The sequence below is a fragment of the Fulmarus glacialis genome, unplaced genomic scaffold, assembly GCF_000690835.1.
Source record: "Fulmarus glacialis isolate BGI_N327 unplaced genomic scaffold, ASM69083v1 scaffold35, whole genome shotgun sequence".
Classification (NCBI taxonomy): Eukaryota; Metazoa; Chordata; class Aves; order Procellariiformes; family Procellariidae; genus Fulmarus; species Fulmarus glacialis.
In genome coordinates this window covers 137748-153518 of record NW_009214765.1, presented here as the reverse complement: position 1 = coordinate 153518, position 15771 = coordinate 137748, and the positions used below count along the sequence as shown (strand labels likewise).

The window sequence follows — 15771 nt, the reverse complement described above, 5'->3', positions numbered from 1 at the left end:
GAAGATGTCCCTGCCCATGGAAGGGGGCTGGAACTAGGTGATCTTTAAAGGTCCCTTCCAACCCAAACCATGCTATGATTCTATGATTTTATGATCATTAATTTAGTATCTCCCATGGGATTAAAACATGATTGGCATCTCATTTTTTCCAGTGATCACTGCTGACTTCTAACCCTCTTGGTTTTATCTTGCTGGGTGACTTTAAGCTACCCATCCAACCCTCTCAGTTTCCGATCTTATTAAATCACTGTGACCGAGAAATGCATGAATTAGCTAATGTCTACACAACACAGCTGTTAGAGCAAGGCGGTGACTTTTAAGCAGAGTGACATTTAGTAGACAGTCTGTAGGCAACGCTGCCTTTTACAGAGCTTCTACAGTTAAGCCACCATGTCCCCTAAGAGTCCTTCTGACAAATACGTGACCATTGATGCTTCCTTGACAGGATGGAAGAGGAGGTTTGTAGCTACACAACCCATCTAACCTAAATGCATCCAGATCAAAGTTGCTTCCCAACATGAGCACATTTCCTTCAGTGGCTAATCTCCCCTGTCCTGACTCCATCTGCTAATTCCGGTTTCCCTCATCATAGTAGTCACCTAGCAGGTCCTCTGCTCCCTTATGCCCTTTACATTATGGATATTCAGTATGTAAAGTCCTCAGTTTTGACCTTTTCTTATTTAGCTAGTTGCTCAAAACCACATGGAATAGTCTCCGAATTATCTTCACCTGCTATATCCCTGAGCTTTAAAGTATCAGAATGCATTTCATAGATCAGTGATTCTCAAACCGGTATATCGCTGGTATGAGGAAGCTACATTATCTCTGGACATGTACACATCCCAAATGACTCACAAGCTTGTCACTCCATGTACCTCTGTGTACCTAGGATAAGAACTCCCAGGATGATCCCAAAACCCTCAGGATAACCCACAGAAATTGGAAGCAGGAACATATGCAATATAGACATCTGGCTAGATATAATCAGAGAGAGACAAGAATTCGAGGTTAACATCACACGTTATACCACCCCCCACTCCCTCACACACACGCAGCAAGGCGGCTGCAGAGAAAAGGATCGCTAGATTGCAGATAGTTCAGTTGTTATACATATGGAACTAAATTTTCTTCAAAAATTGCTTTTTAATCTAGTGTGCCATTTTATTCGAGAGGAGATAAGGAACAGCTGCCTCTGTGTGGGAGACCCAGAGCTGTTAGAGAGCTGAGAGTTATTTCTGATACTGTCACCACTGCAGTCAGGTATGATACCTCCTTTAATCTTAGTGGTATTGAGCAAACTACGATTGGTTCTCCATGGCTAGAGCATACAAAACAACAAGTTAAGGGCAGTAAGAACTGACATATTCTATTAAAAGAAAAACCAAACCTGTGCAGCTATTGCTGATGGTGAGCTGTTTCTCAGCTCCATCTTCATGGTGCAAATCTACAATAGTGTTGGCAGGAAAGACTAAGAAGGGTTGAAGACCACCTGGTCACTAACTAGTTTATGGTTGTTTTGTTTGTTGTTAATTTTTTTTTAAAATATAATTAATTTCTGCATATGCCTCCATTGTTAGGAATTTCTTAGAGGGGGGAAAATAGGGTGTCAAACAGAAAGATTTTGCTATTTTAAAAGTAACTAACTCAATTGTTCCCCCACAATGCTGCTTTGGATCACACTTTCCTGCAATAACAGGAAATCAGAGAGAGTGCACAGAAGATATGCAGGCAAAAGAGACAGAATTGAATTCTGTCCAACTAGAAACATGAGTCCAACTCACTTTTTGAATATGATAGTCTTGGTTATGGTCATGTAATGTACAACTATCATATTGCACAGAAGGTGGTGAAGCTGGTGACTAGGGTGACAAGTGCTTGGGGCATGTATAGGGAGGTGTTAGAGAAGACAGCTACATTTGCAGCAAAGAACATTACAACAACTAAAATGCCAACATATATTCCTTTCTTAAAAGAATGCATAGAAGCATTCACCCCTCCTTGCTGAAGGATCAATAAGCATCCTCCGTACCACCATCAATCATTGCAGAGACAATACTGAGATGTTGACAGAAGAAAGAATGAAGGAGAAAAGAAGGAGCATGGGGAAGGAAGAAAGGGACAATTGAGAAACAGAATCTTGGTTAAATGCCAGCTGCAGTGACAAGAAAAGTAGAAAGCAACAAAAGGAGAATGGGCTAAGAACGGTCATGCCCTTCAGAGGACGAAATGACATTCTTTAATTGCTCAGGAGGTTTTCAAAATGAGGTGTCTACCTCCAGCAGAGTGAAGATTAATCTTCATGGAACAGTTTGTATGAGTTGTTATATGTTGGGAAGTACAATTTTAGGTGAAGTAGTTGATAGAATCAAATCAGTATTTCAAGCAAACAAGGGGAGTGAAATGTATTTACTGTGAGTTAAAATGATCCAGATTATTACACTGATGTCAGAGCTTTCAAAACTCTGTTATGGAGACACGTAATAGGCAAAAAACCATAATAGCTTCTTTGCTATTTTTCCTTCAGGGATAACAGCATGACTCGTTATTAACTGGCTTCCTTTTCCTGTTCAGATTGCTGTGAGATTTTGATTTAGTTTTCAAATGATTTAGGGAGATAAAAGGTTTTAGGGAGGTAAGGAGGCTTTTAATCTTTGTGGGCAGGGAATGGATAGTAAGTATAGTATTCTGGAATTAAGTTGTAGGTATTCTGCCAAAGCCTAGACAGATATGCAAACTGAGTCTCTTGCAAGGATCTAGTGAGACATACATGCACCTGAGAGCTACAGTCATGCTGAAGGAAGCTAACCCCACTGACAATTACAGGCCTTGTAGAAACACGATTGTAGAAACAGGGCCCAATACAAGTGCTTTTGTAGTTTGCTAGTGCACAAGTATTATCTGCATTTAAATTTTTAATTCAGACTGAGAAAATTTCAGTTACTCACCTGCCATGGAAATTTATTTATTTCCACTCCCCTCCCCCTATAATCACTTTCTTTGGTAAAGGAAGGAGAGACGCTTCTCCTCCCTCAGCACTCCCCTCCTCCCCCTTTAGCCAAGTAACTTTTAGCAGAATGCACCATGAAATGATTTGCTGATGAGGACGTAGCCACCACACTTATTTCATATAAGTATTTAGCATACAATAGAGCCAGGCAGGCAGCAATCCATAGACCTGCCACCAGAAAACCACTTAAAATGTATCCAATTAGCTATGTCAGAAATGCAATTAAAATGGCTATCCGCCCTTCTTAAAAGGAAGATTTGTGTGATTTTCCAGCTTTCTTCTTCACAAAAACTTAAATGCTGTAGTCCTCTAGTTTAACCATGCAGCTTGATGACTGGCTATGCCTCAGTTTCCAGAAGAGATGCAAGCATCTTGCAGTAAGTCACAAGAAAACCGGGACGTTAGGTCTGTGCTCAGTGAACCATAGAGATTTTCCATTTTTTACTTCATGGAATTCAAGGATCTGGCTAGAATATTTAAAACCGTTTGGTTTCTGACTGTTTAGAGAGCACTTCTCTTCCCGTACATAATTTCCTTCAGTCATAATTAGCATCACCAAAGAGTCCTCAAATCAAGATCAGCCTCCTGAAAACTAAAGGTTGGACCATTCTGATAGGGGACATTTAAGTTATATGTCCAGAGAAGTAGGCTGATGACCATCAGCATATGCTGTAAGTTATATGTTCTTACACAGGACATTCCTAATAACTGCAAAGGGTAAGGTCAGGTATCTTTTCTGATTTATTTTAGGTTGATGGGGATATTATTTCCTTTCTCATATTTTAATGTAAAAACAGTAATGCGTAAGCATTACTGAGACAGCTAAAGGAGGACAGATAGGAAAAACAACTTCATGAAAAATGTCTGGGGAGGATACTCCAGTCCAGCTACGTTATATTATCAAGCTGGTCATGCAGCAACTTGAAAGACAGACAAAAGGGTCGTACTGCAAATGGCCTGCCAATGCCTGAAAGCAATCATTTTAACTCTTGATAGACGAACATCTACTTTTTGAATGAAAACCTCTTAAGCACACATCCAGCAAGTGATCAAATGCATATGTAATCTAAAACCAAATCTCAGAGGTTCTAGATCATTCTCTGGCACTTTTATAATGCTATCATTATGGGTTTTTGCAGGTGACAAATAACAAACACTCATTTACAACTGCAGTGACAACGGTGTAAGAAGTTGTGTATTTTGTGTCAGAACATGCAAATGGCTCTTAAGGACTACAGTATACTAAATAAACACACACACAAAATTTACGTCCATAGTGAGGATGGATGAGGATAGTTCTCCTCAGATGGGAAACCATAGGATGAGCCATCAAATGAACCAGATTGTTTCTGACAGGGTTGGATAGATGTAGGTTCAATACGGCCTGAAGTCTACTCAAGGTCAAACTCTCAATTTAAACTTGAAGCAAATTCTTCTCCAGTGAGCCATAATCCTCATTCTGTTAAAATTCTTCTCAGTCCAGTGATGAAGGCTTTGATTGCTTTAATTCTGACCAAAATCCACTAACAGAAACTTCAGAAAAGGCTGTCAGGACCCATAGCAAAATTTAAGCCATTTCAGTTCTTTTGTTGGAAGGAGAGCTGCTGAACTGGGAGAGTAAGGAGGGGTGGGACTAGAGGAGTGAAATCGAAACAGTTTAACTATCTTCCAACAGTAACATAAGCAAACCAATTAAAAGGATTGTCATCCTGTAATTACCAGAGAGCTCTGTATTACAGAGAGAGCTGAAGCTTTGTTGCACAACAAACAGTCATGCTTGTAATTTAATATGAATAATGAGCCAGATGCATGAACAAGACTATTAAATTGTCATCACAAGCAGCCATGTCCCCCATTGATTAATGACTCCATGCGTCACCAAGGAAAGGAATTCCATTTTTAAGTATGGATCATCATCATCAATGTTGCCAAAGCAACGGGCTCTCTGCTTTTGACTTACCCCCGAATATGGCAATTAAACCATTATATGAGGAAACAAAACGGTGATTATTCTCTTATGTGGAAAACTGAAGGCTGTTAAAGAATAAGGGACTGAGGAAGCCAGATTTGTTTTCCAAGATAAATGCACCTGTGCAAGAACCACGTTCAAGGTCAGAGCACATTCTCAATATGAAATTAATCATGGTCTCCCCACACAGTTTCAAGATTTTATGATTAGCATCAAATTTGAATAGTTTCATACACTAGTAGAAACCCAGCAGAACCAACAGAAAGACATGAATAAAAAAACGGGTGTGAAAACCACTTATTTTTACAGTAAATAAAATCAACTTGCAGAAGGCATAGTTGAGTAAAAAACAAGTGAATTCTCTATACATGCTTTTAATAGAGTATTTATATAGAGAGAATATGTATGTGCATATACACAGATAGATGAATATACACTCTATGTGACTCATCCAAATATGTATGCTTGACCCTGTGTTTGGGGTTTTTTGCTGCTTTGTTGTTATTTGGGGTTTTTTTTTTTGTTAATGTAAGATTTATATAGAATGTTCTAACAAAAACAGCTACAACCTGGCTTCTTCCAACTTACAAGCTTCCCGGAGTTTTTCCTTGTCGTAATGTAGCCCCTCATATTCTTGTAAATTAATCCTGTTCACTCTGATCCGCAGGCGATCTGGGATGGAATGAGGACTGCAAGAAAAGAAGAAAGCTTCTTAGACGAAGTGTTCCATGGAAGAGCAAAATGAAAATAGGAAATGAAGTGATTTTAATCTTCTCTGAAAGAAGAAAAAGAGCAAGCCTCTTCAAAAGTGGGCCAACTCCTCACAGGCCCATTACTGTGTTAAAAATAACTATCCACGGCACAACAACATAGACATTAGACTGTAAATGACAAGCAAGATCAAGAAGCCCATTTGCTGGCTGCGTGGTCTGGAATTACAGCGGTTTTCCGGAGTTCTCCATTCTCTATATAGCTACCCCTCCCCTCTGCAGTTTGCCTTTTTATACATCTCTAGGGCCCTACCACAGCCAGTAGATCTGCCAAGCTGTGTTTCAGGACACAGATGCTTTCTTGGGAAGTCTTTCAGGAAAACCATTCCTCTGCCCATGAGAACATCCACAGTCATATCCCTGGAGGATCCTCATTCAGCATCTCTGTTCTGGGAAACAGGCAACAGAAACGTGGCTAAAAAATGGATTTCCACAGTAGTGAGTCCAATACACAGAACCCAGGAGGACTTTCAAAAGCAAGTAGCAGCACAGGAACCTCATTTCTATAGATTTCAGCCAGATTGAGATTCCTCAACTGTGTATATAATTTTGGAACACTCAGTGGGTCCCTCTCTATAAATTTAAGTGTCCATACATTGATAAAAAGCTGTCCTGAAAAGCTTTGTTTTGATTTCATGCTGGCTTACACCTTACTGTAACCTATTATTTGATTTTGTAAATTTAGCTGAATGCTACGTAAATTAACTTGGCCACATTTGCATTTTCCACTTTTAAAGAAAGACAGATAACCTATGTATTATAATGCATATATCAAATGTCTGTCCTGTAAGAACTGGCCCCTGGCGCAGTTAAGTGCTTCCACAAAAGACCGTCTATTTTTTCTGTTTTAGTCTAGTTAGTAACAGAACTCTGCCAGCGGTATGACCACCGAATACACACACTGCCTTTTAAAAGTTGAAATACTGTGCACTGTCGTAAATATACACGCTTACTTTTTTCTTTGTCTCAGTTTTAAGAGATTTGACTCACAGCATTTGCACTGCTAGTTTAAACGCCAATCAGAACAAGCCACATCTCAAAAATGTAAAGTTTTTCTTTCTTTTTAAAGAAGAGAGCAATTTTCTTTTTGACCTGAAAATACAGCAGACCTGACAAAACACATGGTTTATGGCCATCTTTTGGTACAGCCCCTGGGATGGCAATTAGCAATTATTTCAGTGTTAGCTTATTGCATGCTTTCTCTCTGTTGCTATAAACAACTTTGTCACATTTGGACAGATGAAAATAAAGATTGAAAATCAAGTCCCAGTTAAAAAAAAAAAAAACTCTATTGGAACAAATATTCTTTGCCTAAAAAGTGATAAAGGATAATGAATTGAGGGTGCCGCCAAAACTGGAGTGTAAGACAACATGCTAGAAGGAGTTGCACTGAAGAAATTCATGTTCTGAACAGGAGTTTCTACATTAATGATGAAAATAAATGTAAGTAAGATACATGAAGAATAGCTTAGAAGAAATCAAAAATGCTTAACAGTGGCAGCAAGACTGACACACTCAGAAACATACAGGCTGCCCAATGTTCTTCCTGTGCTGATTAACAGGGATTATTGCATCAAAGTGCCCCAAGATATCAGCAAACCACCCATATTTAAGATAAGCTTTTGCAGTTTGATAACAGACACCTGGGATGGTAACTTCCAGCACAGCTTCAGGGGGCAGCTTTCTAACTCAGGTGCCCATATGTCATCTTCCAGAACAGCACTCTCCACCTGCAGGCTCTACAGCTAGCTCAGCAACCCAGAGAAGATGAGTGCATGCAAATGGAGGGGAAAGGTGCATAGATGGAACAAGAACATAATTGCACTGAGTCTGACACTTTTGTGTTTCTTTCTTTTTTTTTTAAGACAATATTAAATGTCACCTCGCTGGCTGAGAAATGAACATAGTCTGAGGAACTATGTTCCCTTCCAAATTCTATAAAATGCAAGTTCAAAAATGAAAATCATAGGAGATTTTATTTTTAGCCAAGAAAAGACAAGAAAATGTGTAAGTCAGAAAACATAGGAATTTAACTGCATAGTCTTTGTCTGAGCGGAGAAAAGAAATAATCTACCGCATGTAGTAGAGTTCATGAAAATGACAGACTGACAGCTCTGAAAAGTGAAGTTTTTTATGCACTGGTACAATATGGAAAGAAGCTACGTTGCTTTTCCCATAATGTTCTGCCACGGCGCATTATGATGAAGGTAGCTCAGTCTTCCAGCCGATCGGTTCACAACCTGAGAGTTGTTGGTGGGTGTGGGGAAGGGACTGCTTGTGAATTACCTCTACTTCTTTGAACTCAGCTGGAAGGAAAAGAGGGGGGAGACAGGAGAATTCAGCAACTTCTGATTTCTGTTGTAACACTCAACCATGCCACAAAGACAGCCATCCTTGCTATTGTGCTGAATTAAGCCAAGTGTAAACCCAACCCAAAAAAATGTCTCAAACTGTTGTTTCTCCTGAAACCAGAAACAAATCTGTACTGCTGTGTGGAAATCTTTCAGCAACCCAAGCTGGAACTCTACAAAAAAAAATATGCTTTCCAATCCCCAGTTCAAAATAACCACTTGACCAAAAGCTGATCCTCCTGCACAGAAATTACTCAGTCCAGCACAAGGGATATTTGCCCTCCAAACCAGAACCACGCCATAGCCGCCCCCCTACTTGCTCTTTTCCATTTCTTCCTTGCTCATCCGTGTTTGATACTCAGACCCTCCCTTCCACTCTGTGATCCTGTGCTGTAGTGTCCACTGCTGCTCCCCATACTAGAGGGAAAACAGTTTAGTACAGGAACTTTGCATCTTCCCAAGGTAAACTGTATTTTTAACTCCTAATAGAAGATCACCAACTCCTTTTTCTCCTTGATTTATCCTTTTAGATCTTCCATAGCAGATATCTGAGTGATACTTGTCTTTCAGCCACCCATTGCATCCCATCAGTCTGGCTTCCCCAGCAACCTACCGGTGTCCTTCATTATTAAGAGATGAATATGTTTACGTATTTTTGTACCTCTGCACTGTCTGTGCAGAATTTACTACAGCTATGAGATTTTTAATATTTCCCACTCACAATTTCACTTCCTCTCCTTCCACACACTGGCCTTTCCCATGTTCCTTAGAGCATGGCAGGACAGGATTGTGCCTGATAGAGGCAATGGGAGATAAGCCATGTTCTACTACGGGAAATACTGGGGACAGGGCAGGTGATCCTCTCCCCAGCTTCCAAGTCTCCCTGTGAGCTTGTCTCAGTCATGCAATTGTTTCCATCTGCAGATGTTGAGGTGAAACAACTCAAGAAAGCCTGGGGTCACTAAAAAAACCACAACTGTTAATGAACAATTTTTTGTCTGATCAGAACAACCACCATTGAATCAGAAGTTATTTTAAAAGTTGCTGTTTCAATATTTCTGTTTGGTACTTATATGTAACTATCATGTTTGAGTTTTCAGAAATGATAATTTTTTCTATGGTCCCTGGTTTAGATAAGAAAGAGGAAGGAAAAAAAAAAAAAGGAGTGATGTAGCCAAGTTCACACACCTAATCTTTGACAGAGGCAAGAATTCAACAGAATTCTCCAGCACAAAATTCACTCCCTTATTCCCAAGGCCATCTACCCATTCTTCCCCAAGGCTACCTTCATTAGGGTAAAAGTTAGGTTCTCAGTAACAGGACAGTGATTTTTTGTGTTGCTTTTTTCCCCAGAGTCCCACCAAGATTTTCTACTTGTCGCTGAAAATGGAACACCTGAAAATATTTGGATGATTGTCTGAATAGTTATTATTACAAATAATTCTAATAACTGTCTATATTCTCTACTAAGATTTTTTTTAAATTATCATCCAGACCCAAGACTTTTTTGTTCTCTGGGAAGATAATGTAAGATAAATCAGCAGAACTATCTTCCTTTTATAGTGCTTTGCTTGTTCCAACTCATTTGGCATAAAAATACTAGGAAAGCTGTGTAAAAGCAGTTACAGTAGTGCTTTTTGCTTCTCAGTATCTAAGCACTAGTTCAAATGTGAACTTTCTTGGCAACCATTATCAATGAATCAGTGGTAGACTTATGTCCTACCACACAACTGGCCTCATTTCAAACACATCATCGCAATGGATAATCTGGTTATCTCATGAAAGCGGGAGAGGAAAGGAAGACAGGGAAACAGAACAGCTTCTCCAAGTGTATGTTTGGAGCCTTTATGTCAAGGTGAAGGGTTGGTCGTGTTGACCCTACATTCAGTGCTCAAGAAGACCTGCAAATAGGGGAGGAGGGGAACGTTAAGCCTCATGCCAATATCTGCCAATCCTTAGTTAATTACCATGTGTCTCCCTGCAACCTCCCTGAGAGGACAAAATAGTGTTTGGACACCAAGGGGAGAGAAAGATAACACTGACTTCTGTAGCTATGCTGACTCACTACCTAATGCCACGTAAGAAAGGAAAACATGCACCTTCTCTTTACAAACGTTATTTCCTGGCTTGAAGCCGGTGACAACCTATTGCAGCACCTTCTTGAGTCAAATTAGTCCTTTCATCTGAAAAGCAGAAGTGAGCAAGCCCTTTTTATTTGCTTGGAGGAGGAAAACGATCTAAAATCAACAGCAAATCTAAAATATTTTTGTTGCTCCCGGAGCCACACAGACTCTCCAAAAGCACCTTTTAACTAGAAAATATCTAAGAGGAAACTTCCCATGCTTTTGTAAAACATATAATTTTTTGGTATATCAGTGCACTGTATATCTCCAAATTTGCTTCTATGGAAAAAACAAGCACACCATCTTAAATGTAATGTATTACCTGAGGAGAAATAGTTTCTTTCCAGGTCACGTGTGGGAGGGTAATCAGCTGGCAGGTATCAGAGTTTCCTGTTCTCCTGTCTCCTGTTCACCCCCTTTCTATAAAGACATGGAACTACTACTACATAAGCAAGCTGTGTGTGCTAAAAGATACAACTGGAGAGAAACAGGACTTGCCATTTTGCCCATTTGAAAAGTTTAGATATCTTAGTCATTAAAATGTAACCTTGGAAACAGCAGCTTTCTATAGAAAATAAACTATTATCTGGAATATGAATGCTAAGAGGTCCTTTCTACAGGGTGAAGATTTTATATAATTATCTAAGTCCAGTCACAGGTAGTACATTCATAACTTTTTTATATATATATATATATGTGCATACATACATCTATAAATATGTATATATATACACATACACAAAAAACATTTATTCAGTGACTGAAATCTGATGGTTTTGTTCATGATTTATTTGCAAATACTCTTTGCTCTGTCAGAATATGGTTGTTGGCTGACATTAATGTCTCACTAAATTTTATTACCTATTCAATATAGCTTTGGCTCTAAAATTCACTATGTGAACATTCATCCTTTGTGCTATCAGACTGGCAGCTGACACCAGGGAATATTGCCCTCATGATCCAACTAATTAACTCGTTCACTCACAGAACTCATGAGCTCCATACAGAGCTCTATTTAATGCAGCTGAAGAAAACACTTCCACCATCAATACTTCCATAGTCTTCACAGATACTGATAATAATCCATATTATTATAAAAATTGCACAATTTATCTTGTTCAGACAAACAGCATATTCAGAAACCACAAAGCTTAAGTACATAAGCATGTCTGTGTAAAAGCTAATAATAGAGTGATGAATGTCACTGAAAGCAAACATTAGTACAGTATTAATAGAAATGGATGTTTCTAAACATGTATAAAACAACTTGCTCAACTGTAAGGAGAGGAAGAAAAGCTTTCCAGATACAGCAGTAGACAATTTATAAATAAATTTGGGAGGATTGCTGCACTGCAATTCAACCTAAAATATTTAAATTTCTTACACCTATTATTCTTCAAAATGGTGTATTACATAGTCAATGAAAAGTAATTTAAAGTACAAATGAATGAATTCCATTACCTCCTAAAGAATCTAATTAAGAACCTTATTCCCCAAACACACCAATCCACCAAATTACATCCCAAAGGTCATATGCCCCATGGGACCATAAATACAGATTTAGGTCAACTGAAACATTCTATTCATTCATGTTGATTAGCTGTAATGGTTTCATTTAAACACAAACCTAAATATCAATCTTCTCAAATCAGGAGCATAGATAGGCTAGTTTACCATATTGAATTTTATCTGACGGACTTTTGATTAGCATGGACCAGAAGTGCACATTTGGGGCATTATTAAATAACTATCCAAATGAGCTTTGTAGAAAAGCTATGCACATTATTTAGTTGGAACAAACTATGACAGATTCTACGGAGATGTTATGAAGTCATCTCAAAATTATTCCACTCGCATCAAAAAAAAAAATGCAATTTCAGTAATAGAGTATTATTTTCTTTCCTTTTTTAGCTGCAAAGTGTCTGAACAGTACAAGGAAATTGTATTACTTTCTATCAGACAAAGCATTTGACTCTTCCACAAGAATACAGAAGATCACCTAGATATTGAATAATTCCTATTATAAGGAAAAGGGCACGCTTTCTGGAAATTCTTAAAACTTGTAGACATTCATTAACATAAATAGTTAATCTAATTTTTATGGGTTTTAAGCCTATCCTTCTGTGAGAAGATACCCACCCCATGGTATACCAAGTTACACATCAGAATCAGAACCACTCTTTTTACAGGGATAGGTCTTAAAGTCAACATCATACTAGATAAACTGTTTATAAGATGAAGTCATTGTTAACCCCACCCACCCCACTGCTGGAAGTTGCTTACCAAGGAAAAGGTTTTCCTCCTATGCCTGAACTATAGCATTTTGGGGATTCTAGAAGTTTACCATCACCACCACCACCTCCTCCCCAGCCCCCGGGGGAAAAAACAAAACAAAAACCCACCAAAAAACCACTGAAACCACAGAGCTTTGACAGGAAAGAATGAGAAGGGCTTATTTCATTCCACCACTTGTTCAAACCCACGTAAGCAAAGCCACATTCTTAGACTACCAGCAGAACCTGATCTACTTCCATTCACCAAGAAAACACACTCAGCTTTTGATGAAGCTGCTACACTTCCTCCTCTCACCCCTATTAATCACCCCGCAACAGGCAAGAGGATGCCAGCCAACTCACTTCCTAAGAAACATGCTCCTGCCTCCGGTCATCCAGGAAAGAAAACAGGCAGAGCAAGCTTGGGTCCTGCCCTTGGCACTCCTGCACAGCAACCTGATAACACTTCTGCCACACCACCAGGTTGATTCAACTGGGAAGGCACACTTTTAAGTTATATATGCCCTAATCCCTATATCAATTATTTATGAACCCTGTGAACCATTTCTTATGCTTTGTGTCTGCATAGTGAAAGGAAATAATAATAATAAACAGTCCAACAACTCTACAGAATCCAGCGACAAATTTCTGACAGATCTTCCAGAATACAGCCCACACCAGCCTACACACATACGTATTTTAATATGATTCAATAAACAGAAAAAGGAAGAGGAAATCTTCTACTGGCCCTCCCTTGAAAAAAATAAACTTTAGAAAAAAAAAAAATCACATACCTCTGGGGCATGTTTGCAGTGACAGACTAATGAATTACCTATCTCCTAGAGAAGAAATAAACATGCAAAATTAATTAAATGTTCCAGTGTTTAGAACAATTGGAAAAAGGAAAGCAGCAACCAGAGGAGAAAAAGAAATTAACCTTACTTTTAAGATCCCATTGGCAGAGCTTGGAAATGATACATTAAAAGTAAGTGTGTTTTTCACAGCATTTATCTACTTAAAACATAAGAACTGCCACAACACAGCAAAATCATCCATCCTCTTCTGATGGACGAATTTCAGCGCTTCACAAAAGTTCACTGCTATTTTAAGGCAAAGCTCTTGCTAAGCTCTTTAACTAAAAAAATACTGCTAATAAGCTCCACCACATATTTTTTCTCTTCCTTTTGATGAGCGTTATCCCAGATAAGCCAGGTTAACCCAACTGTACTGAACCCTTTTGCAGTTTCTTACCTCACGCTTGCTTCAGCAAGTGCTTGAGCATTTTGCTGTATAAAGGCTAGACCCACACATACACTTAAACACACGCAAAGTGCCAGGTAGAATCCTGGTCTTCGTTTTCTTTCTCCTTCACCATGCTAGCTGTAGTTCTCTCACACTTCACATTTCCAAGCACAATGGATTCTCTGATAGTACTGATCCCACTAAACAGAAGCCCACATGCTGAACAGGAAAAACTGACAAAGAAAAGATGAGACTCAATTCCCTATAATTCATGTAATGGAGAAAAGGGAGACGATATATATAAGCATTTTCATCCTTAACTATGCATTTGGCGAATAGCTCACTCTAGCACTTTCTCCCTTATGCCTTGTCTCCTACTATTCCTTATTAGACTCTCATCCTATAGACAACATCCATATTCAACCTAACCCACAAAGCTGATTCTGTTCGGCATCTGGAACTCTAAAAGCAAAAAATTATTTCTTATTACTCCTTTGCTATTCACACAGCTTTTATATGCATACCTTGCTGCAATCATTACTCTCTAAACTTTATAAGAGATTATAAACTATTTACCAATAAGGTGATACTTGTATTTTCATTTATGCAGATTTTGTAATTTAAAAAAAAAAAAAAAAAAAAATCACAGCATATCCACAGTGCTTATTTCACTTGTAAAAGGACGGTAAGAGCTATGCAAGTCAATTATGGTTTATTTTTCAAATGGTAATTTTTCTTCAGAGCTCCTTTGCATCAACCACACAATGCAAATGTACTCTCACATGTGCATCCTTCTCATCTCAACTGAACATCCAGCTGGAAAATGCAAGTCTTTACCTTCCTTTTAAAAGAGCCTCAATTAAAAATACAACACTTGTATTTACTTATGCACCCTGTATAAACATTTGAAATGGATCACACTACAGTTCTACTGTCTCTGCAACAAAGACCATATGTGCCTAATAATTTTGGCTGCCCCAAACTCCCATGCATATCCTGCTGCAGAAAACCTGAAATTTATCTAAGACAGGCTGTATCCATCACCATGTCTCGGCAGAATCTGCCCTGCTGTTCAGTACTAACTGGAAGTCAGGCTCTTTCTATCGTGTTCAAGAAAAAAAGGAACATTTGAATCTCAAAGCCATCACAATCCAAATCAAATTTCCCTAATGCCTCATGGGTTCTTATTTTAATTTGCCAGACACATTAATTGGCAGCCACAGTGCAGCAGCATGTTTAATCTATTTTTACAGATTTTAAGATACAGAACATCTTTGACTTACAAATTAGTTTGGGGCTCACGAGTCTCTCTCTTCCTGCCTTATCCTGACAGCTGATAGCTGATATCAAATGCAACATTCAAATGAACTATGTCAAAACTTGGAGGTAATTTTCCAAGGGATATCCCTCAATTTGGAAACAATACCCATTCTCCCAGACCCACAGCTTACTTAATGTTCTGTTTAAGCAATAAAGCTTATCTGAACTTTTTTCTAGAGGCTTGCTTAGATACTGAATCAGTGAGCCAAGTTATTTGTATGACTTTCTGTTTCTCAGAAAAGTACAGCAAATATGATCCAGGGATAAGGCACACCAAATTGGAAATCTTTCCTTGTTTGCAAAATAACAATGAGGAACTTGCAGGTTTCTGAAATTTCACAGAATCACAGAATGGTTGAGGTTGGAAGAGACCTCTGGAGGTCATCTGGTCCAACCCCCTGCTCAAGCAGGGGCCACCTAGAGCAGGCTGCCCGGGATCATGTCCAGGCAGCTTTTGATTATCTCCAAGGATGGAGACTCCACAACCTCTCTGGGCAACCTGTGCCAGTGCTCAGTCATCCCTACAGTAAAAACATTTTTCCTGATGTTCAGAGAGAACCTCCTGTGTTTCAGTTTGTGCCCATTGCCTCTTGTCCTGTCACTGGGCACCGCTAAAAAGAGCCTGGCTCAGTCTTCTTTAGACCCTTCCTTGAGATACCTATAGACATTGATGAAATCACACCTGAGCCTTCTCTTCCCCAGGCTAAACAGCCTTT

At 39.0% G+C, this 15771-nt stretch overlaps 1 protein-coding gene across 1 annotated transcript in view; it reads right to left on the bottom strand.

Moving 5' to 3' along the window:
* The window catches only part of DGKI (diacylglycerol kinase, iota), a 121967-nt gene that overhangs the window by 62478 nt on the left and 43718 nt on the right, over positions 1-15771 (bottom strand). Inside the window, exon 19 of the mRNA XM_009578677.1 lies at positions 5565-5665. Within this exon, the coding sequence (XP_009576972.1) occupies positions 5565-5665 (101 nt within the window). The remainder of the gene's footprint in view (positions 1-5564; positions 5666-15771) is intronic.